Below are 23,250 nucleotides of genomic sequence, written 5' to 3' on the forward strand. Positions count from 1 at the left end.
ATGGGTTTTCCTCCCCCTTGCTTCCTTCTCCCGGTGCAGAGTTCAAACTGAAGAGGGCTGTGCTCCTTAGCTCACCCTTTTTTTTCCCCCCAGGCAGTTCCTGGAAGGGTTGAGTTGGTTCCTCTTTGCTTGACATCTTCTTCTGTGGTGCCTGTCTCAAATGAAGGTTCTGTTTTTGTTTGCTTCACAGGAGGCCAAAGGGCAAGGCCAAAATCCAAGGGAAAGTGAAGGCAAAGGGCAAGGATGATGCTGCAGGGAAGACCCAAGTTAAGAGGCAAAGAGAATATGGCAGGGAAAGCCAAAGCAAAGGAGTACACTGCTGAGAAAGGCCAGAGACAAAGAGAATGTGGGAAGAAAAGGACAGGCAGCCTTCGGGGTACCCTAAGATGCAATAAAGAGCTCTGGGAGTCCTATGTTGTGCCACGCTATGTAATGGGTAAACAATAGTGGATGTACACCGCCCTTACCTGCTGGGCAGACAATTACCAGCCAGCAGAGTGGTATTCTGGGGCATTCCAGGAAATTCAGTTTCCCATTTCTAGCTGCTCTCATGAAGTGCCACACATCTCTCCATGCAGTCATTACAGCATCTTAGAGCTGCCAGCTCTCTGCTGCCACCTGCTGGACACAATACAGCAATGAAGGCACTGCCCCACATATGTAGGGTAATGCCTCTTTCACAACGTGGCTGCACTCTGTGCACACTGCTGCTTACCAGTAGCACTGTAGCTGAGAACAATGCAAAAGAAGAAGGTTCAGGTACCCAACAACATTTTTGCTTCCATCTTCTCCGATAACTCTCATTATACACAGCCCTCACCTTTGGCTTTGTAGGTGGGGATTGAGGAAGCAATGCCACCCCCACCAACCACCTCCCTGCCCCACACTGGGAGTCAAGATCAGGTTCTGGACCACCTGAGGAACCTGAACATCCAGGAGTCTATGGGTCCCAATGAGATACATCCCGGAGTCATGAGGGAATTCACTGATGCAGTCACCAAGCCATTCTCAATGGTATTTGAGAAGTCACAGCAGTCAGATGAAGTCCCCAGTGAGCAGGAAAAAGGCAACAGCACACCTGTTATTATGGATAGAAAGGATGACCCTGAGAACTATAGACACGTCAGTCTTACCTCAGTGCTGGGAACGATCACAGAGCAGATCCTCCTGGAAGTGACTCTGAAGCACTTCTGAAGTTCCAGTGCATCACCACCTTCTGTGTCAAAAACTTCCTCCTAATATTTAACCTAAACCTCCCCTGTCTCAATTTAAGACCATTCCCCCTTGTCCCATCACTATTCACCCTTGTAAACAGCCATTCCCCCTCTTATTTATAAGCTTCCTTTAAGTACCGGAAGGCTGCAATGAGGTCTTCCAGGAGCAGTCTCCTCTCCAAGAGAAACAAGCCCAGTTCACTCAACCTTTCTTCACTGGAGAGGTGTTCTAGCCCTCTGATCATCTTAGTGGCCCTCCTCGGGACCTGCTCCAAAAGCTCCACATCCTTCCTGTGCTGGGGGCCCCAGGCCTGGATACAGTACTGCAGGTGAGGCCTCACAAGAGCTAAGTAGAGAAGCACACTCACCTCCCTCTCCCTGCTGGCCACTCCTCTTTTAATGCAGCCCATGATATAGTTGGCCTTCTGGGCAGCAAGCGCACATCGCTGGCTCATGTCCAACTTCTCATCCATCCTGATCCCTGAGTCCTTCTCTGCAAGGCTGCTCTCAAGGGGTTCTTTGCCCAGTTTGTATAAAAATCTGGAATTGCTCCTTCATCAGTGACACCAACAGTGGGGTTGAGTGCACCCTAATGTCACCAAGCTGTAGGGTGCAGTGACACACCAGAAGGATAGGACACCATCCAGAGGGACCTCAGCTGGCTGAGTAGTGGGCACAGCTGAACCTCATGAGATTCAACAAACCCAAGTGCAGAGTCTGCAGCTGGGACGAGGGAACCCCACTACCAAAACATGCTGGGGGAACAAAAAGACTGAACGTAGTCCTGCCCCATAAGATGTGGGGGCACTGGTGGGTGGCAGCTGGATGCGAGCCAGCAATGTACCCTCCCAACCCAGAAAGCCAACTGTATGCTGGGTTCCATCCAAAGATCCGTAGCCAGCAGGTGAAGAAAAATGATCCTGCCCCCTGCTCTATGCTGGTAAGGCCTCACCTGGAGTGCTGTCTCTGGATGTGGATGTCCGCAGTGCAGGACAGACATGGAGCTGTTGGAGCACACCCAGAGAACAGCCACAAATATGAACCGATGGATAGAACGCCTTTCTTATAAGAAGAGAGAACTGGGGCTGCTCTGCCTGGAGAAGTGAAGGCTCTGAGGTGACCTGGTAACAGCCTTTCAATACCTAAAGGGAAGAACAAGGGAAAATTTAGGTTAGATATAAAGAAAATATATTTTACAGTGAGGGTGGTGACGCAGTGGAACAGGTTGCCCAGACACATGGTGGATGCACTGTCCATTTCAAGGCAAGGCTGGGTCAGGCTCTAAGCTGATTCAGCTGTGGACATTCCTGTTCATCGTGGGGTAGTTAGACTAGGTCTTCACAAATGGTACCAAGTACTCCAGCTGGGATAATCCACATCCATCACAGAGCCTCTCTGGGCTACTCCCGGTATTCAGCAGACTAGGGGCCTCACTTTGTCATGCTGTTGGGAGCCAGGGCTGCAGAGCTGCTGAATGAGAGTCAGCAGATGAGAGGAAGAGGGGTAGGGGTTTGGGTGTCATACAGATTAGGAAACTAATGGCATCTACAGACAATTGGGATGGAGATATCCAGGATGACCCTGACTACAGTGGTCCAGAAGAGGACAATCCTTGGCTTTCTATAAAGACAAAGCCAGATCTGCTGTTCAAACAGGAGGGACTGTAGGACCCCAAGGTGGTCAGTCACGATGCGCTCTGAGAATGATGCCCTGGGATCCATTACCACTGACAAGTCTGTAAGGGAGATATGGGAGAGAAACAGACAAATTAGGAACCTGTGATCACTGTGCTCAAGTGGTGCAGACCATATTGTGCTCAGTGAGGATGAAGCAAACAGCCACTGGGGTTCAGGAGCGTTCTTCTGGTCCTGGCTGATGCACCTCACTCTATCCTCAGCCATGGAGCTCACTGGGATGGGATAACAAACACCACAGATTGAGGGGAGCCCCTCAATCCCTAAGTGAGCTTCCCACAGTAATCACAAACCTGCCTACATACAAGCAATACACCAACATAGGGCTCATGACGTTCCATTACTCCACAGATCTCACGCCACTGATTAGAGGAGCCCTGACAATCCTTAAACCCCATCAAGCTGCAAAATGAGATCAGAAGAGACACAGAACATGATTTAATATGTGATAATGATGCACAGAACACCCTTATACAATTCTGCATGGGTGGAATTAATACATGGCACTGTTAACTACAGCCATGAAATGGGCTGGGATGATGTGGCAGCAGACAAACCACATTTAGAGCCCCAGATTGAAGATTATGAGGTGAGAATCATGAAAGAGGGAACAGAGGCTCAACCAGAAGTCAATGGGCTTAAAAAGATTTACAAACATGATCTGCAGAATGCACAACCCCTTTGAGGAAAAGCTCTCAGGATTCCTAGAGCTGTAATGCTCAGTCAGCCAACCAAAATTATCCTGGGGCTGGTTGAAGCATTCCAGAAATAAGGGAGCACTGAAAGAAGGGAATGTACTACAGTCCCTCCATCAGCAGCTCAGAAGAAGGGAGAGAACCCTTCCATCTCCCTTAGATAAGAATGGAAGGGCATTGTAAAGACATGCACAGCAAATGCAGCTGCTCTAAACCAGTTCAGAATCCCCCAAAAAAGGGGCACTCACAGCCCTGCAACAAAGAAGGAATCACTCACTCCCTTCCAAGGGCTCACCTCACACTCTAAAGGAAGGAGTCACCAGGTACAGATGCTGCCCTTATAGCTGCTAGCCCTTAAATATGGTCAGGGGACCTAAAAGAAGAGTGAGATTAAAGTCATAAAATAAAAAAGGAATCTTTTTTAACCCCATTCTGAGGACCAATACTCACCTCACACTCCAAAGGAAGCAGTCTCCAAGTAGAGATGCATCGCCTACAGTTTCCAGCCCTTAAATGTGGTCAGGATTCCCCCTAAAAAGGAGAGCTCACAGCCCTACAACAAAAACAGAATCAACTGCCCCATTCTAAATAGAAACATTCATCCCACACCCTAGAGGAAGCAATTTCCAGGTAGAGTTACCACCCAGCTGCCAACCCTTAAAAAGGGAGATGACAGTCCTGTAACAAAGAAGGAATCACTCACCCCGTTCCAAAGACAAACACCCACCCACCCAGCAAAGGAGGCAGTCTCCAGATACAGATACTGCCCATACAGCTGCCAGCCCTTCAAAGTAGTGAGGGTACTCCAAAAAAAGAAGAGACCACAGCCTTGAAACAAAGAAGGGATCACTCACCTCCACAATCCTAAAGAGGCAGCCTCCAGGAAGAGATACTGCCTCTGGGGCTGCCAGCCCTTAAATACTGTCAGGGAGGGGTGGAGTCAAGCTCAGCCCCATCACAGGTGAATTGCTTCCACCTGTGCTCACAGGGGGGCTACACCCCTCACCAGGTGCTCCATCACTGCTTCAGACTGTGACCTCACAGCAAAAAAAAACAAACAAACAAAAAAAAAAAAACCAAAAAAAAAAACCCCAAGGACTATCAGGCAATGGGGTCTGCCTGTCCAGGAAAGGGAAGTATATCAGTGAATGAGCTATGATACCCCACGTATTTTGATCCCAATCTGTCCTCAAAGACAATTGGTGACATTTCTAACAGATAGGGGAGCACAGATTGCAGCAAGATGTAGAGAACTGAGATTAGTGGTGTGAATGGAGCAAGTGCTGTTTGCCAAACTGCCGGGGTCAGCTTATGGCTCCCCAGTGAGAAATGTGTGTTACCTGCTGACTTTACAATTAAAGACCATCGTGAAAATATTTCAGGATTTGGTGTCCTCAGTGGATGAACCTGGCACCTGCCTGTATGGCAGCACGTGGCCTTTTGATCAATCCCAAGTATCAATCCCAAACCCCAAAGATATAGGGAGGCTGCAGTGTGCATACTTCATGCAGCCCCTGTGCTCCCGGAATCAGAGATCACTGACGTACTGCAGTACCCCATTTCTGCTGCAGCATGACGTGGGATTTCTCAAGTTATCACAGATTTGGAGAAAAGACAAAGCATTTCCAGAATACATTTCCTGTATAACCCGCCTGTCTGTCCAGTTTGGAAACCAGATGGGAGGTGGTGATTAACAATTGATTATCGGTGCCTGAACAGTTATACAGCCCCACTAGGAGCTGCTGTCCCAAACACTGCCGACTTAACAGCTACTTAGCAAACATGTCGGTCTGCTCCTGTGCCCCCTATGTGCACCAGAACTCTTTCATGGCCCCATGATGTGCTCTAGAGGCACTTGGATGTGTCCCAGAGCTATGGAGTGTGCAGTGGGCAGCCCCAGAGACATCATCAAGCCCTCTCCCATCTCCTCAGCGCACTCTGGGGTGTGTTGGTGATGTGACACAGGGAGGTGTCAGGTGGTGTGAGGATATGCCGGTATCACTGCAGGTGCCATTCGAGAAGCACAGTAGAGCAGATGAGCAGTGCCATCCTGAGCTGGCAGCCACGCTGCTCCTGGGCAGCCACACGGCTAGTGGGACCGTGTGAGGAAGTGGGACCGTGGGATCCCTGTGAGGAAGAAATCGGGAAAGGGTGGCAGGAGACCTGTGTGGATGAGCAAGGAGCTCGTGCACAAACTCAAAGGAAAGAAGAAGGCGTATGAAATGTGGAAAAAGGGTCTGACCACTTGGGAAGAATACAGGAATGTTGTCAGGGCCTGCAGGGATGCAACGAGGAAGGCTAAAGCCCTCCTGGAATTAAATCTGACGAAGGGGATAAAGGATAATAAAAAAGACTTTTTTAAAGTATGTTAACAGTAAAAGGAAGACTAGGGAGAATGTGGCTCCCCTGCTAAGTGACAGGGGTGTTCTGGTAACGGGGGATGCTGAGAAGGCAGAGATACTGAATGCCTTCTTTGCTTCTGTCTTCAGTGAAAAAGCTCCCCCTCGGGAATCCGAGACCCTGGAGGTTAGTGAGAGGATCTGGGGAATGGAAGACTTCCCTTCAGTCAGGGAAGAGGTAGTCCGAGAGCACCTAGGCAACACCAATGTTCACCAATCCATGGGACCCGATGGGATGCATCCACAGGATCTGAGGGAGCTGGCAGAGGTGATTGCTGAACCGCTTTCTGTCATCTTTGAGAGGTCTTGGAGGACGTGGGAGGTGCCAGAAGACTGGAGGATAGCCAATGTCACTCCGGTCTTCAAAAAGGGCAAGAAGTAAGATCCAGGAAATTATAGGGCAGTCAGCCCCACCTCTGTCCCTGGAAAGTTGATGGAACAGCTGGTGCTGGATGTCATCTCCAGACAACTGCAAGAAAAGGAGGTTATCAGGAGTAGTCAGCATGGGTTCACCAGGGGGAGGTCGTGCTTGACCAACCTGGTAGCCTTCTATGATGTTGTCTCTGGCTGGGTGGATGGGGGGAGAGCAGTGGATGTAGTCTACCTTGATTTCAGCAAGGCTTTTGATACTGTCCCCCACGACATCCTTATAACAAAGCTGAGGAAGTGTGGGATAGATGAGTGGACAGTGAGGTGGGTTGAAAACTGGCTGACTGGCAGAGTGCAGAGGGTCGTTGTTGGCGGTGCAGAGTCTGGTTGGAGACCTGTAACCAGTGGTGTTCCTCAGGGGTCGGTGCTGGGTCCGGTCTTGTTCAACATCTTCATCAATGACCTTGATGAGGGGATAGTGGCCACCCTCAGCAAGTTTGCTGATGATACGAAGTTGGGAGGATTGGCTGACACGCCTGAAGGCCGTGCTGCCATTCAGCAAGACCTGGACAGGCTGGAGAGCTGGGCAGAAAAAAACCGGATGAGGTTTAACAAAAGCAAGTGTAGAGTCTTGCATCTGGGGAGGAATAATTGCACGCACCAATACAGGTTGGGGGATGACCTGCTGGAGAGGAGCTCTGCGGAGAGGGACCTGGGTGTCCTGGTGGACGACAGGTTAGCCATGAGCCAGCAGTGTGCCCTCGTGGCCAAGACGGCCAATGGCATCCCGGGGTGCATTAAACAGAGTGTGGCCAGCAGGTCGAGAGAGGTGATCCTCCCCCTCTACTCTGCCCTGGTAAGGCCTCATCTGGAGCATTGCGTCCAGTTCTGGGCTCCCCAGTACAAAAAAAGACAGGGATCTCTTGGAAAGAGTCCAGTGGAGGGCCACAAAGATAGTGAGGGGCCTGGAGCATCTCTCCTATGAAGAAAGGCTGAGTGAACTGGGTCTGTTCAGCCTTGAGAAAAGAAGGCTGAGAGGGGACCTGATCCAGGTCTATAAATACCTAAGATGTGGGGGGCAGAATGGCAAGGCTGGACTCTTTTCAGTGGTGAGTGGAGACAGGACAAGGGGAAATGGCCAGAAACTGCAGCATAGGAAGTTCCGCACAAATGTGCGCAAGAACTTCTTTACAGTGAGGGTGACGGAGCACTGGAACAGGCTGCCAGGGGGGTTGTGGAGTCTCCTTCTCTGGAGATGTTCAAGACCTGCCTGGATGCCGACCTGTGTGACCTGGTGTAGGGAACCTGCTTTGGCAGGGGGGTTGGACTCGGTGATCTCTGGAGGTCCCTTCCAACCCCTACAATTCTGTGATTCTGTGATTCTGTGATTCTCCATCTTGCCAGTACACTACGCATGCACCATTTCTGGCAGTGCAATACGCATGCGTCTGATCTGTAACATGAGTACGCATGCGCCAGCTCCTGCACCACACCACGCATGCGCCAAGTTGTCACTGCACTATGCATGCGCCAATTTTGTCACTGCACTACGCATGCGCCAGTTTCGGCTCAGCACTACGCATGCGGCGATCTGTATCGTTTCTACGCATGCGCCAGGTTTGGACCTACACTACTCATGCGGCAGTGGAAGGACCCCACTACGCATGCGCCAGTTCAGGATCATCACTACTCATGTGCCAATTTTGTCACTGTACTATGCATGCGCTTGATCACAAAGAGCGCCAGTTTAGGCTCACCACTACGCATGCTCCATTTCAGGCACTTAACTACGCACGCACCGATTGAGATACGCAAGTACGCATGCGCGAATTGGGGCAGTGCACTATGCATGTGTCATTAGGGGCACTGTACTACGCATGCGCCGATTGGGGCACCTCGGTAAGCATGCGCCGGATCAGGCACAGCAATACGCATGTGCCAGTTCTGGCAGTGCACTACGCACGCGTAACCTTTGGCACATCACTACGCATGCGCCACATCCAGTGCATCACCACGTATGTGCCAGCTCTGTGCCATAACTACGCATGCGTCAATTTCGGCAGAGTACTACGCTTGCGCCAGATCTGGCGCGTGGGTATGCATGCGCTAGTTCCGATGCAGCTCTATGCATGTACTGCTTCTGGTTCATCAGTACGCGCGCACCACATCCAGCAGAGCAATACCCATGCGCTTCATCCGGCAGAATAGTACGCTTGCGTCAGTTCCTGCACAACATTACGCATGCACAATTCCAGCGCTATACTACACATGCGCTTATTCCGGCACTGCATTACGCATGCGCCTGTCCCAGATCAACAATGCGCATGCGCTTGCCTGGATTCCGCGCTGCGCATGCGCTTTTTATGGCATAGCAGTACGCGTGCGTCAGTCTCGGTGAACGCATACGTCTTGGTTTCTGCTACTCCAAATTGTCACGGACACAGTTCTTCACGTTGGCCACGCGGTGGCAGCAGAGACTGCGTAAAGATCTTATTGGGCTCGGCGTCGAGTCGCCTCACCTCCTGTCGCTATCTGTTCTCTTGCTAAGTAAAAGCACTAAGTTACAGTGCGAAGTATAGGAAAAAAACAAAACAAAACAAAACTAAGAAAAGCAAGGAAAACTTCTCCAACCCAGCAAACCTTTCCTAAGTACTTTTAAATATCTGTAAATAAATAAATAATCATCAAATTGATGTCATGCTTTTTTTTTTTTTTCCTCACAGTGTCTGGGATGATGAACAAAGTTGTTATCAATTGGACAGATGCATGCAGTGAAGCCAAGGATGGTTTGGAATGACAAACAGAGCAATGTAAAACAGCCAAGCAACATTTTGCTATTGAGTGATTTGTCATCAGTTCTTTCATTTGCAACTTTCACCAGCATCTGCCTCAAGACGTTCTGACCACGGGCACCACGGCTGAGGGCTGTGTTCCTCACTCATTCATTTTTCCAGGCTGTTGCTAGTGAGTTGGTCCTCTTTCCTCGATATCTTGTTCTGTGTGTGCGCCTGTGTCTCAAATAAATGTTCTATCATTGCCTTTGTTTGTTTTACAGTGCATTTGTCCACAAAGGCCAGCACCACAAAGAACTATGATGCCTAAACACTACAGGGCATCACAAAGACTGCACTGATGCACAGAAGCCTCTATGACAAGAGAGGAGTGCTCTAGGAGTAGCACAAGAAGCCGCATACCTGAAAGAAGTAGAAAAGATACCAACAGACTACCTGCTTTTATTTCCCTCTTCTCTTGTTCAGCATGATCGTGTCAGAGAACTGATTCTTGTTCTCCTTAGAAAGCTTTTCGCTATAAGAAATGACATCCTGGAAGGAACAGTGACAGACAGATTCCACATTTCCATAGTCCAAAACAAACAATGTTGGAAAAAGTTGCAACTGAGAAGCTGCTTTCTTGTATGTGGAAAAGTCAGAGGTGAGGTATGTCTGGGGCTGATGAAGGGAGCGTCATTTGTTAGAGCAGTGAGTTCTCCATTTTGTCCCCGGATTCCTGAGTTCATTCAGAACTCTAGAAGGACTAATCGCTCTGAGCAGTGATTACTATCAGAGCTGGTAGCATCCTGAAGATGCTTGAAAATGCCTTTCTAAACTGAGCTTAAAGACCCAACCCCCTTATTTTTACTTATACATGTAGAGGCCTCACTGCGTCCACATGCTCTGAGAATGACGGCACTTTCTGCTGCCAGCATCAGCCCAAGAATTGGAGCCTCCTTTGGAACTTCTTGTATGGAATAAACCATGACAGAAGTTGAAATTAAAGAGCAAAGTATCAGCCTAGGGTAGCCCACATTGTTGAATTTACATCAAAATCTGTGGGTCTATTTCTCAGCAGCAGAGGTACTATCAGGAATCAAGTTTTTCTTCAGCTTCAGCAAATATCTATTTTGCACCACTTTACCAATGTCATGTCAACTGATCTTCATAGCTGTCTTGATGTTATACATCACACTAGAATACCTCTTGCAAGCAGAAATTCAAGGCATACTAGTTCTATTCTTTCAGCAATACTTACTGAGGGTTTTGTAATTTTCTTGTGCAATGTTTGGTCAGAGAAAAGCTTCAATTTTTATGTCATTTATTTAGGATTGAAGAACAACAATAACAACAGCCACTTAAACTCATTGAGGGAGGAGTAAACAGTCAGATATTGAACTCACTTAACAGCCTCTTACATTGGTCTCTGAAATACTGCAGGTGATCTCTATAACACTTTCTGGCTTGATACATCCTGGTTATTGACTGAATCTACAGGAAAGAATCCCAAAACAGGTCAAATAGAAGACTTTTCCACAGATATCGCTACACAAAATGTTTACAAAATAAATAAATAAATAAATAAATAAATCAGGAAGCCTTCACTACTTCATCCTTATATGCTCGTAGGTAATCCAAATGAATTTGATATGCTTTCCTCTGTTTATAGCCACACCAATGAGACCAAAACCAGAAAATAAGTGTTTACTTTTCAAATTAAAGAGAAGTAATTACAATTCTAAGCTTCCTTCTGCTGCTCAGCTTCAGCTAAATAAAGTGTAACGGGAACATGCTCATCTTACAAGATATACACAGTAGGAGAGATACAGTGAAGCGTTAACTATTTATTCCACCAGTTGTCATCGTGTGAGACTTGAAATTATCTTCATGAAGAGCGTGGGCCTTCAGAAACAGAGCTAGGGAACAAATGCGTAACTAAACAATCAGATGCACAGAAACACATACACAAAGGTCACGTGGCAGATGCTCCTGCTGGAGAGAAGAGGGATGCAAAATTTTAAGCCTTCAGAGTGGATTCCCTACTCCTGATTCTCAGAACAGAAATTAGACAAGGAACTGGACTACATTAATTGACAGAGAGTGCTATTTACGTGAGTTGGGTGTTGTGATCGTGGTTTTTTGTTTGTTTGTTTTCTTTGTTACAGGCAGAGCATGTGCTACTGAGGCGGGAACAAACATGGATACACAGGCCAAATAAAGTGGTATCAGAGTGCAAAGCATGTATTTCACTTGCAAACGTTTCAATTGCAACACTGGAGAAAGATTCTTTTCATTACTCTCCTATAAATGTGCCCAACCTTATGTTGAATAATCACACCATCCGTTCCATGTCCTCAACTCTCCGAATCCCTGGACAAAAGAGAAGAGAAAGAGACTCAGGTACACTAGAAGACATGCTGTCTCTCTTCAGTTCATGAAAAACTGCAGTGATAACACCACATGATGATAAATTACTAACATAAAGACATATGACATGCTTCATTTGATACTGTCCCCTAAGACATCCTTATAACTAAGCCGAGGAAGTGTGGGATAGATGAGTGGACAGTGAGGTGGGTTGAAAACTGGCTGACTGGCAGAGTGCAGAGGGTCGTTGTTGGCAGTGCAGAGTCTGGTTGGAGACCTGTAACTAGCGGTGTTCCTCAGGGGTCGGTGCTGGGTCCGGTCTTGTTCAACATCTTCATCAATGACCTTGATGAGGGGATAGTGGCCACCCTCAGCAAGTTTGCTGATGATACGAAGTTGGGAGGATTGGCTGACACGCCTGAAGGCCGTGCTGCCATTCAGCAAGACCTGGACAGGCTGGAGAGCTGGGCAGAAAAAAACCGGATGAGGTTTAACAAAAGCAAGTGTAGAGTCTTGCATCTGGGGAGGAATAATTGCACGCACCAATACAGGTTGGGGGATGACCTGCTGGAGAGGAGCTCTGCGGAGAGGGACCTGGGTGTCCTGGTGGACGACAGGTTAGCCATGAGCCAGCAGTGTGCCCTCGTGGCCAAGACGGCCAATGGCATCCCGGGGTGCATTAAACAGAGTGTGGCCAGCAGGTCGAGAGAGGTGATCCTCCCCCTCTACTCTGCCCTGGTAAGGCCTCATCTGGAGCATTGCGTCCAGTTCTGGGCTCCCCAGTACAAAAAAAGACAGGGATCTCTTGGAAAGAGTCCAGTGGAGGGCCACAAAGATGGTGAGGGGCCTGGAGCATCTCTCCTATGAAGAAAGGCTGAGTGAACTGGGTCTGTTCAGCCTTGAGAAAAGAAGACTGAGAGGGGACCTGATCCAGGTCTATAAATACCTAAGATGTGGGGGGCAGAATGGCAAGGCTGGACTCTTTTCAGTGGTGAGTGGAGACAGGACAAGGGGAAATGGCCAGAAACTGCAGCATAGGAAGTTCCGCACAAATGTGCGCAAGAACTTCTTTACAGTGAGGGTGACGGAGCACTGGAACAGGCTGCCAGGGGGGTTGTGGAGTCTCCTTCTCTGGAGATGTTCAAGACCTGCCTGGATGCCGACCTGTGTGACCTGGTGTAGGGAACCTGCTTTGGCAGGGGGGTTGGACTCGGTGATCTCTGGAGGTCCCTTCCAACCCCTACAATTCTGTGATTCTGTGATTCTGTGATTCATATCATCCTATTTCCAAGACACACAATCAGATGATAAAACGATAGGTGAAGTTTTCTCAAACACTGTTTTTACTCTCTGCGTCTCTGCTTGAGGAGCAGTTATTGTTCGTATAACAACAAAGTATAATAACAACATATATACAAAAAAGAGTTCGTATAATAACAAAGAGAAGTAAATTATACACAGAGGTTTTCTGTGAGAAGGAAATTCTTTGTGAGAAGGACACTTGGACAGCCTCCTCTCAGAAGATGTAGGGTTTGTGACTATGTATAAACCTTATTTGGAGCCAGTTGTTGCCCTTCTTAGAAAAATTGTAATGTGATCAAAGGCTGAGCCTACCCTTTGAAACACAGCATGACTAATAAGGTGATCTGCAGAGAAGAGATTCAGTGACAGTTACTTGGATTGTAAGAAGACAGATGATGACAGCTGGTGAGTTTATGTTTTTATCATCATGGTTGTCTGTGCTTCTGTTCTTCCCTTGGTTCCATCTTCATGCATGTCAGTGCTGCAGCTGTGTTGATTAAGTTCTGAGAATGAATTTGTTCTCCTGTTATTTCAGCCATGTATAGGGTCCTGTTTGTAGGTCTACCCAGCAGAGACATGTGAGGAGTTTGTTTGAGCTTTAATTGTTTATTTGTTTTGCTCACCCTTTTCTGATTTGATTGTGGTAGTTCAACAACTTAATTTTAACTCTTATTGAATCTTTAGTACTGTGCTTAGCAGGACGAGCTGCCAGCAATGGTTCTGTTGCATACAGCTATCAGGATTAGTTTCTAACCGTCCAGCTGTGTTGCAGCACAGAATTAGAAAGCTGTCCAACCAACACTCCGCTCTACTCTGCATTTTTCCTACGTGAGTTATTTTACTCAGTATCAAAACTGTAGTTGTTGTCTTCATAACTGTTCTTCCCAACCATTGAAACACATGTGAAAAAGGACTGTCTGTAGGCTACACAAATTTAATTGCAGGTACCAGGTGAAAGCTGAGCTGAGTTTCCCAGGCTTCTGACGGTTTTCTTGATAAACTGCTATGTCTCCCTGGCTTTCTATGTGAAAAGAAGTCTGACAAAGTCACAAAAAAACATTATCTGACAAGAGCTGGATAACCTACCTTCTCCTCAGCTGTGGGTTTTGTTACCCCCTCTTTGGCATGTGCAATTGTGGAGAAAGTTGACTCAGGACTGAAAGCAGTATGGGAGCAGTTAAGTCAAAGTACTGAAGTCACTGGGGATGACAGCAGTTTTTTTTTCCGGGCCTTTTTTGCTGCTGCTTTTCTGAAGCCTTGGTTAATCTGGGCCCCTTGTATTTCCAAGGTAATAAAGCTCCTCTCCCTTTCAAGCTTAGTCTGCCTCTGTGATGTACTTCAGGTACAGGCTGTCCCTCTTAGGCATACAGGGATGTGCAACCCAGCTGGGATCCTGTTTTGATCAAGTCTTGACTGCCACAAATGGATAGAATTGACTAACTTTAGGCAACTCTTCTCCTTGAGCCGGTTACTAACACTGTTTTGTTGTATAGTTTTGGTAAAAAAAAACCAAAAACGTAGGTATGGGGACCAGACAGAGCTCTCTACTCATATTTTTTCCTGTTGTTCTTTCACAGGTCTCTACTAATAAAGGATCTTCCAGTTGTTCTGCTGAAGGACAGACTTCTTAAGAGTCAGCCAACTGCAGTTCTCACAACCCTGTCAGCATGAAACCTGATGCCATCTTTTATTCCCATTTCACAGATTATTAAATGTAAAATTCTCTTTTGATCTTGATCCCTGCCCACTACACTTTCCATCTCTCAACTTGTATGGGAACTGTTGAATCACAGCCTGAACCACTGTTTGATCACCTGAGGCAAGCAGTGAGTCAGCCACAGGAGCACAGGTGAAGGCAATTCACCACCTGGCTGCACCTCTCCCAGACCCCATTTAAGGGCTAACTGCCAGTAGAGAAGCATCTCTGTTTGGAGATAGCAATCTTTGGAGTTTTTACTGTAAACCTAGGATGTAGGTGAGTATTTCATTTATTTTTGATTATCTCTTTCCACCACAATGATCTTTCTAGTTATACAGCCTGAGAAATACTAGCCTAGCTATGCTACTCTGCTAATTGTGTTTGTTGAGTGTACATAGCTCTCACTTCATACAGCTGGAATGTTCCCGAGGCTGAGGACTGTCCCCATGCTCTCATTACAGTAAGTATGTTTGAGATTTGATGCTTGATTGAATTCTCTTACTGTCTTGGTTTAATTCATTAGCAAATGTTCTGCAGGAAGTTAGTTTGGAACTGATGTTCCCAGGTATTCTGGATCATGTATGAAGATATTCTCTTTCAGACAGGCATCCAATGTTCCTCTTAAATTTGGACTTAAAACTGTATACCCGTTATGAATTATTTACCAGCACTCTTCTGGCTGCTCATGGGTTATGGAGAGTGTTTGGGAATGCAAATGAGGCAATCTCATTGTTCCGTCTGATCTTAAAATCTAGTGAATGAAACTTATAGCAACACTGTAATTTTCAGTCAGTCCTAACACACTTAAGCAGTGCAGAGGCTATTTCTAAGTGCCTTCAGAATGTCTGTTGCCTGGCAATTACTGAAGAAGAATACAGTAAATAATGTGGAATGATAATATTTGAAGAATGCGTATTTTCTCCCACAGTTCTTGAAGTTTTAATAGGGGAGAAGTATTCCTGCCTCTCATTGAGATACAGCTGTACCTGAGATGAAGGGCAGCAAATATTTAACAGACTATTAGAGTCTACAGTTACAATAATTCAAGGCCGCTTCTAAGGGATAATGTGTACAAAGATAGAGAGTAATGGGAATTTCATACTGTTAAAGAGATGCACTCCCGAGTGGCATGCGGGCATAAATAGAGGTAGTGGCCGTATTCTAAAAGTATTGGCACAAGCTCCTCATTTCTGTTTTGTTCACACAGTGGTGCCTCTGTTGGCATAATCTTCTCAAATGAAATGTACAGTGGATTGATCAGGGGCTGTTCACAGGGAGGAGCATGATACCAGAGTAATCACTGCTTGCTACGGAGCTTGGTTTTATGTTTTTTTTTTTTTTGGTTGGCTTTTTTTTTGTTGTTTACACTCCCAATTGGATCAGTAGGTACCTTCAGAAAGGAATCATTTCCACTCTTCATCATGACAGAATTTATAGATTTCTAGCTCTTAGGCTGTAGCTCTCTGTACGTGATAAGGAACAGGGGAGAAAAGGAAGCCAAGGAAGATAACTTCACCTGGGCAGTAATTTTCATCTTCCCAAGATGTGAGTTTTGCTTCTGCTCTCTGAAATACAGGGTCACTCCCAGTGTCTTAGTAAGTAATTGGTTTTTTTTTTTTTATTTCCTAGATTTTATTTCTGTCATGTAGCTTCCCCTATCTTTGCTTTTCAGTGATATCCAGCTCAGAGGCAGAGCCTAAGCAGTCCAGGAGCAGTTCTGCATCCATAACATCTAAGAAGGATGTGACACCATAGTCCACAGGATCTTTCTTCTCTTACATATTCCTTAAAGAAACCTGAGAGGTGGGTTTTCTCAAGAGAAATATTTTCCATAAGTGAATATCACAGCCTGACTGTCTGCTTTCTGATCTGATGTTTAAAATATCTATTTCCTAAAGTTCAGTTTCCTTCTCATTTAGCTAATCACTGTGTAATAGGCATTGCCTTCCTTTTTTAGCCAATGCTGTGAAGAGCTTGATATCCTGGAGTTAAAATGTCACTCACAAAAACCAAACTGCTAATTGAGCTTTCTTTCCTGAGAAACAGACTGCTTTCTGTTTTTTAACTACCTGGTTTGATTGTCATTCTTGCATGTAGCTGAATTACTGTAGCCAAAATTGCAGGCCTCTGTTTCCTCTGGTCGCTTTGTTATCTAAAGGTCATATTCATTTTGCTGTGTTATTCTCAAATGCTCTGCTGTCAGGTGTTTGTGTTCCATTGCACGGGAAACCCACAGCAGAATCAGAAGAGAACAGGAATCAAAACTATCTTTTTTTTTTTTTCTGCATTGTCTTTATCCTGAGGATTTAGCCATCCATCTCAGTATTTTAGTGAGGTGTTGTGCAGCTCAAAAGTTTGGAATAGGAGACTTCTGTGGTTATTATATTTACTGAAATCTCTTTGCTTAGGCACATGCATTCAAAACAAACCCTCCTAGTCACTGGCCTTCTGATCTCAGTGTTCACTTACCATTGCTGAAAACACACGTGGTGGGTGATATAGTGGTTCTAAGTGACACTGGGCATCTTGTTACAAAGCCTGGTGCTTCATAAATACACAGAATCGTCATGCTGCATCATCATTTTCCTCTTCTCGGCTATATACTCTATGTTTTTATTTGGTGGAAAATAATATCCCTTCACCATAAAGAGCACAACATCTAAGCTGCAACTCATATTACTGCATTTAATTTACTAATGCTGTCATGCGGCTCCTGCAAGTCATAATTTACTGTGCGTATCATCACAGAACAACCTTGCTGGCCTTGTAATTGTTACTGGGTCCAGAAAAATGAGTTGCTGACCTTTTGCAAGTGCTATTTCTGTTGACTGCTGAAAACATTCAGAACAAAGTTATGTGTTTCTTAGGGGTGCAAGCCAGACTCTTATCTGATTGCTAGTTCTCCAAATCTTAGCATGCCTGTAATGACAGCATGAGAGACGTCAAATAAGTACTCAGTTTATCAAGTGTATACTCTAAGGAAAGGTGAGCTTCAGACCTTGCCAAGCAGTACTGAGATAATGTCCATTCTTTCTCCTTCAGCAATTGGTTATGGTGAATTGTGTCAATGTAGCTTACAGCGTGCTTTTAACAGAAGAGCAAGTTTACGTCTGCCTGTATGTTTCTATGTAGACGTACTGCTGGCCAACACACAGCCTGCTTCACTGAGAGGTACTGTTGGTGGGGGTAGCCCAGTGCTGGTCTGCACTGTAAGGTCCTGATTAGGAATGCAATAGTGAGAAGTAAGAAAGGCATTACTTATTCCAGTGGCTCCAGGATAACAGTTGCTGAACACCTGTGATTCTGTTCTGCATCTCAACTATTCTGGGTATTACTTGTCCATGCTAGTTCAGAGCTAAGACCTCAAGCTTCTTCAGTACAAAATAAAGGTAAAGGAACTGCCAGTTTCACAGTCCTGCAGATCATATAAGAAAACCACATCTTTCTAAATACAGTGGGGAAGAAAGAGTCCTGCAAAAGATTTGATAGGAAATTTCAAAACCAGAAGCATATGGAAGTTCCCTGCATTTTTCAGAATGAAGGATGATGAAGCCATATTAGCTAAACTGCATTGGAGAAATCTTAAATATTTCTTTGCTAAGGATTGTATCATAGGGGGGACGCTCTCCTAGCTGTTGTCTTTCAGAGCAGTAGGGGGGAAGCTGAAGCAGCACAAAGGCAACAGTTTTGATGCTAGAAGACTAAAGGAGGGCAATGAAAAGCTGAAATTCACACCCAGCAACTTAGTTTCTGGTGCTGTAGACAGATCAGTCCAGCAAATACATAGCTTACTCTGCTGTCTCTAAAATGAGGATAAAGATCTTGCTATTCTTAAAGGAGTTGCTAATCAAATTGTGGGAAGGTATATATGTTATCTTAAGTAATTGGGGTTAAACTGATTCTACATAAAACAAACTGAAGCAAGGTTTTGGGAAGCACAATGCTGCTCTCCAGATATCAGTGTTCATTATCCTAATGTTCATTCCTTAGCTGGGTCCAATGTGTCCATTGTTCGTAGACTAGCGGCTTTCAGTTCCTCATACTGGCACTTAGGAAATGTTTAAAAAATGCTTAGTATCAGCTGTGATTAAAGGTTTTTGATGAAGCCAAACAAAAGTGAGAAGGGAATGGTTTTATCCGCCTCTTTCTGTGAATATCTTATAAGCGTAGAAGAATAACACGATTAGTCTAGGTAAGTAACACAATTCTTTGTTACTCAGCTATTTTCAACCTTGAGCTAGGCTCATTACTTTTGCTGAAGGTAACAAGTTTAAATTAAGTTGTTGACCTATGGGTTACACTAGCCTACTAAAGCAAAAGCATAACTGCTTCCTCTGGTGAAATGTTCAAATATTTGGCAAAAGCCTGGTAACTGTTGTTAACATAGTTGTGTGAGGAAGAGGGAAGTGGTTTCCAGAAGCTTCCATTTCTCAGAGCAAAGTTCTGTGCAGTCAATATACAATTTTCAAAATCAAGTCTGAAGCCTGCATTCAGATCTTAGCAGCATAGCTATAAATCTCATATTACTGCAGGAACTAGTTAAATAACTACAGATTTATTTTCTGGTATTAAAGCTGAAACTGGAATGTTTACTGTCATAATTTTCAAATTACTGGTACAGCACATACATATTTACCTCTAATAAAAGCCTTAGGTCCTTCCTGCCGTCATGTTTAATGTGGATATGCAAGGCCTGGGTTCTGTTTTCAGTAAAGTCTTTTCCAATCCTTCAGGAGTCATACGGTTAATGTAAAGTGACAGCCCTTAGTAAATGTTTGACTCTATTGCCAATTGCTCTTACAGTCACAGGTTTAATGAAAGTTTAAATATGTCACCTATGTCATATAGGCCAAAAATGCACAGTAGGCAAGGGTTAAATAGGCTGTTAGCATGTTTTAACACTTAGGATTTCCCTCCAAAACAATGCAAAACAACAGGACAGGTTGTAGGAAGCTGGGAGGGATATGGAGCTGGAAAAGCAAATAATTCTGAGGGTGTGAGTGTGTGTGTGGGGGGGAGGGGAAAAAAACTCCAGTCAGAAGAATAGACAAACATACATATTGATGGGCCATGATCAAACGGTGGGAATTTTTATGTTGTACACAGGCATATGTTGAATAATTTGGTAAGGATACGCGAGGAGCTCATGAGCCAGCATTATCACTCAGGAAAGCTGCTAAAAGTCCCTTGCCCGAGAAATGGCTGTAGAGCCCTGGATAATTCCACAGTCAAAGTTAGAGTAGTTTATGAAGTGCTTGGGGAATGCAAGGCGAGATAGTGGGGCACCTGGCAGCACATTACACCCAAAGCATGAGGAAGAGCAGCATGCTGCTGGTCTCTTAACATTCCTGAAATTCTTCGAAGGTTTGGCAGAGGTATTTCTTAGAGCAAAGACAAGCAGACAACAATTAGCTGACTGGGGGAACAAAAACGCTAGCCATTTGGGAGTTTTGCATGTCTTTTTGGCAACTTTATGGCCATGGGAGTGTGCAAGTGTGTTCTGTCTTTAAAGGATATCAAGGTGCTGACTGCAGACCTGTTGCTTCCTGTAGTGTTGGGTGGCTCTGCTCCTTTCACATGTGAAATTCAAAGGTCAATCAATGACTATGCTAGTAATTTTTCATCCTTCCTCCCAGGGATTTGCTTGTGAGATCCTCAGCCTGGGTAACTTTAACAGTATGATGGGGACCCATGAGGCTTTTGGTTATTTCTACTTTTTGTTCACTTGTACCCAGTCTTGGATTTTTCAGTGATATCTCACCTCTGTGCCCCAGACTGGGTAGGCTGAGTGCTGTGGAAAATGATAGCTAATAATAAGCCACGTTTTAAGATGCAGTGCACGATGAAGCAGGTGCTAAGTAGGAGATGTGATTAAGGAACTGGTTTTGGTGAAGTGACAGAAGACTTTTTCCACCTCTTCTGTAACAGAGCACTCTGGGACAGGTGCATTCAAAAAATGTCCCATTGCTGAGGCCTTTCCCTTGCCTGGCAGCCCTGTATAAGCTGGTGCTGGGCCAGGGTATCATGTTGCCTACTGCCATGAAAAGCTAGAAGTTTGATCTGGAAAGAATTAGAACTGCCCATGGAATGCTGTCAGACACATGATCAGATAGCAATTTGCTGAGAAGAAGATGACTGGGCCTCAATGTTATCTGAGATCACTATTGGGAAAACAAAGTTTGCAACCATGGCAGCAACTGCTGTCTCTTAAACATTATCCTTGACAGGGCTTGGCACCCCAGTGTGTTGTAGAGACTGTTAGCTCTGCTAGTCCTTTTTGTAGTGAGTGAATATGGCAAAAAAAAGTGCTGAAAGACCTTGTAGGAACAGAGAACGGCTGCTCTTTTTGATGTCTGTAAGTTACACCTGCCCATTTATCTGCAGACATATACTTAGTGCGAACACTCCGTTATTTCTCTACCATCATTATTGTGGTGTTGTGATAATCTCTGGTGCCAAGAACAGAAAAGTTGCCTGTCAGTTATGCTAAGCACCTGAAGACTCTTGGCTCTCAGCCTGCACAAGGTGATTGTTATCTTCTACTATTTTCAAATAAGCTTCTCAGAGCAAAACTAACGATTCAGATAAGCTGCTGAGATCATAAATCATTTATAATATTAATAATGTTTACAGTCCTTTATTTAGTTGCTGAAATATTGTAATTTTCACAGCTATTCAGCTATGAAACCTCATTGGAAAACAATCTTCAACTTGCCTGGTTCTAGGATCTGTTTCTGTTATTTAGGTTAACCAAAGTCTTTCTACATCTAAGGCACCTCTATAAATCCTTGGTACATAAATACCAGTGGATTACTTTGTTCTTAGGTTAGCCTGTGTTAGTAGAATGTATTTTTTTCAAGGTTTGAAATGTGAACAACTTCAAATTTCTTCTAGAAAGCATTTGTGTTGCTTGTGAGGATTCTCCAGCTCATCTTCAACTCAGTCATTCACATCCATGGGAAAAATGGTGAGTTCCTTTCTCTCTCCATATCTTTGGGACAGCAAGGATGGTAACACTTGATAAAGAACAGAAATGTTATCTGAAGTTAAGTTACCAGATTAGGGGCAATAAGAAACCAGATAAGGTTTAACAAAAGCAAGTATAGACTCTCGCACCTGGCAAGTATCAGAACTTCACAGTGATGGTGTTGAAGCACCATCAGGCTGCCCAGGGAGGCTGTGGATTCTCATTCTCTGAAGATATTCAAGGACTATCTGGATGCCTACCTGTGCACCTGCTATAGGGAGCCTGCTTTGGCAAGAGGGTTGACCTCTATGATCTCTAAGAGGTCCCTTCCAACCCCTACAGTTCCATGATTCTGTGATTATGGTGAGAGGGAGTTTATCCTCCTCACCTGGGCAGAACAACCCCACAACTATTGGGCTGTGCTCCCCTGCTTTCCTTACACTCATTCAAGTACAGCCCCATAAGCTTTGGAGGGATAGCTCCTCTGACTGCTGGGAGAAAACATGCTTTTATTTTCAGACACTGGATAGTGGGAAATGATAAACATGATCTCAGATTTCCCTACAAGATATTGTTTCCCTAAAAGATATTGTTCCAGTGTGGAAATGTGAACAATATCTTGTGATTTACAATGCTCAATTGTAGTATCAAATGTAAAAGTCACCAACAGTACTCTCCAGAGAGATCTGGTAACAGAACCCCATAACATGTCCTAGCTACTGTGGAGTAGGAACCCCCTTCTTTCTTTATATGAGCCTTTAGCCTTTTTTTAAAAAAAGCCTGACAACAAACAGAAATCACACCCACCACCTGTTAGAAGATATCCTGTTATATCTTCTGGCAGAAGAGCATAAAGGGTCTTAAAACCTCAGCAGGTGGAAAAATTAAGTGACTTGTACAATGACTGCTGGAAGGTCAGGGGCAGAGGGAAGATGAACCCAGTGGCCAGTCCCTGCACTAAGTGCAAGTGAATGAAAAGAGACTCAAGGAACTAAAACTTAGAAATGAGGTTCAAGTGGAAACAAATCTCAACTACAGAAATCTCTCTGGGAATGACTTAACGTATGCTCTGGGGCACAACTGGTTTTAAGGGCTCTGGAATTATGACTGCAACATGGCACTCTGAGAGATTGCATAAAGAGCACTTGCAATCTATTCACATGTGCACTCGCTAACAATCATATTTTGTGCAGTTAAGTGCAAGGCCTCTGATCTTCAGAGCATGCATGGCTTTGATTTGTATGTCTAGATTTGAGTACATGAGTACAGCACTGGCATGTGTGTGTCTTGTGTACTGCAAAGCATGCTGTTATGTGGGAACTGAAAAGACATAAACATACTATATTGTTACACTTCACTAGAAAGCATAAAGCAGTTCTGAAAGTAGCAGAGTAAAAAGTATGCTGACAAAGTCAGCAAGGTAGTTCCTCCACTTCAAACTTTCTCTGATTAAGGAGCATGCAGGATGTCACATTTCTGTTTCATGCTCTAATGAATAAAGGAACATGGTCAGCAGGTTGTGGGAGCTGATTCTCTACTCATAGGGAAAGGTGCACATATGTGCATTTCTTCAGAAGTTGTCTCAGAGCCAATTATCACCCTTTGTCTTCGTGTCCTTCAGGAAGGAATATGTTCTGTTTACTTCGGCATCGTCATGCAAGCAACCGAGGAAACACGAGATGATGACCTCTTCGCTTGCTCTCCTCGTTCCTGCCAGACCACCATCTCCTCTTCACTCCCTTCACACACAAGCTCTGCATCGTCGATCTCCTC

At 45.1% G+C, this 23,250-nt stretch overlaps 1 protein-coding gene and 2 long non-coding RNA genes across 3 annotated transcripts in view; 1 reads left to right on the plus strand and 2 right to left on the minus strand.

The window, feature by feature from the left end:
- Positions 1 to 2,374: 2,374 nt before the first annotated feature.
- LOC125703056 (uncharacterized) lies at positions 2,375 to 4,479 on the minus strand. Its single transcript, XR_007380753.1, has 4 exons — positions 4,458 to 4,479; positions 4,054 to 4,156; positions 3,899 to 3,976; positions 2,375 to 2,949 (listed from the first exon to the last, which is right to left on the minus strand). It is a non-coding gene; the product is annotated as an uncharacterized LOC125703056 (long non-coding RNA).
- A 4,664-nt stretch (positions 4,480 to 9,143) lies between these two features.
- On the plus strand, positions 9,144 to 11,413 carry LOC125703031 (uncharacterized). Its single transcript, XR_007380744.1, has 3 exons — positions 9,144 to 9,335; positions 9,427 to 9,803; positions 11,308 to 11,413. It is a non-coding gene; the product is annotated as an uncharacterized LOC125703031 (long non-coding RNA).
- A 14-nt stretch (positions 11,414 to 11,427) lies between these two features.
- The window catches only part of FBXO39 (F-box protein 39), a 46,170-nt gene continuing 34,347 nt past the window's right edge, over positions 11,428 to 23,250 (minus strand). Inside the window, exon 2 of the mRNA XM_048967010.1 lies at positions 11,428 to 11,512. Within this exon, the coding sequence (XP_048822967.1) occupies positions 11,462 to 11,512 (51 nt within the window). The 3' untranslated portion in view covers positions 11,428 to 11,461. The remainder of the gene's footprint in view (positions 11,513 to 23,250) is intronic.

The sequence above is a fragment of the Lagopus muta genome, chromosome 20 (assembly GCF_023343835.1).
Source record: "Lagopus muta isolate bLagMut1 chromosome 20, bLagMut1 primary, whole genome shotgun sequence".
NCBI classification, from domain to species: domain Eukaryota; kingdom Metazoa; phylum Chordata; class Aves; order Galliformes; family Phasianidae; genus Lagopus; species Lagopus muta.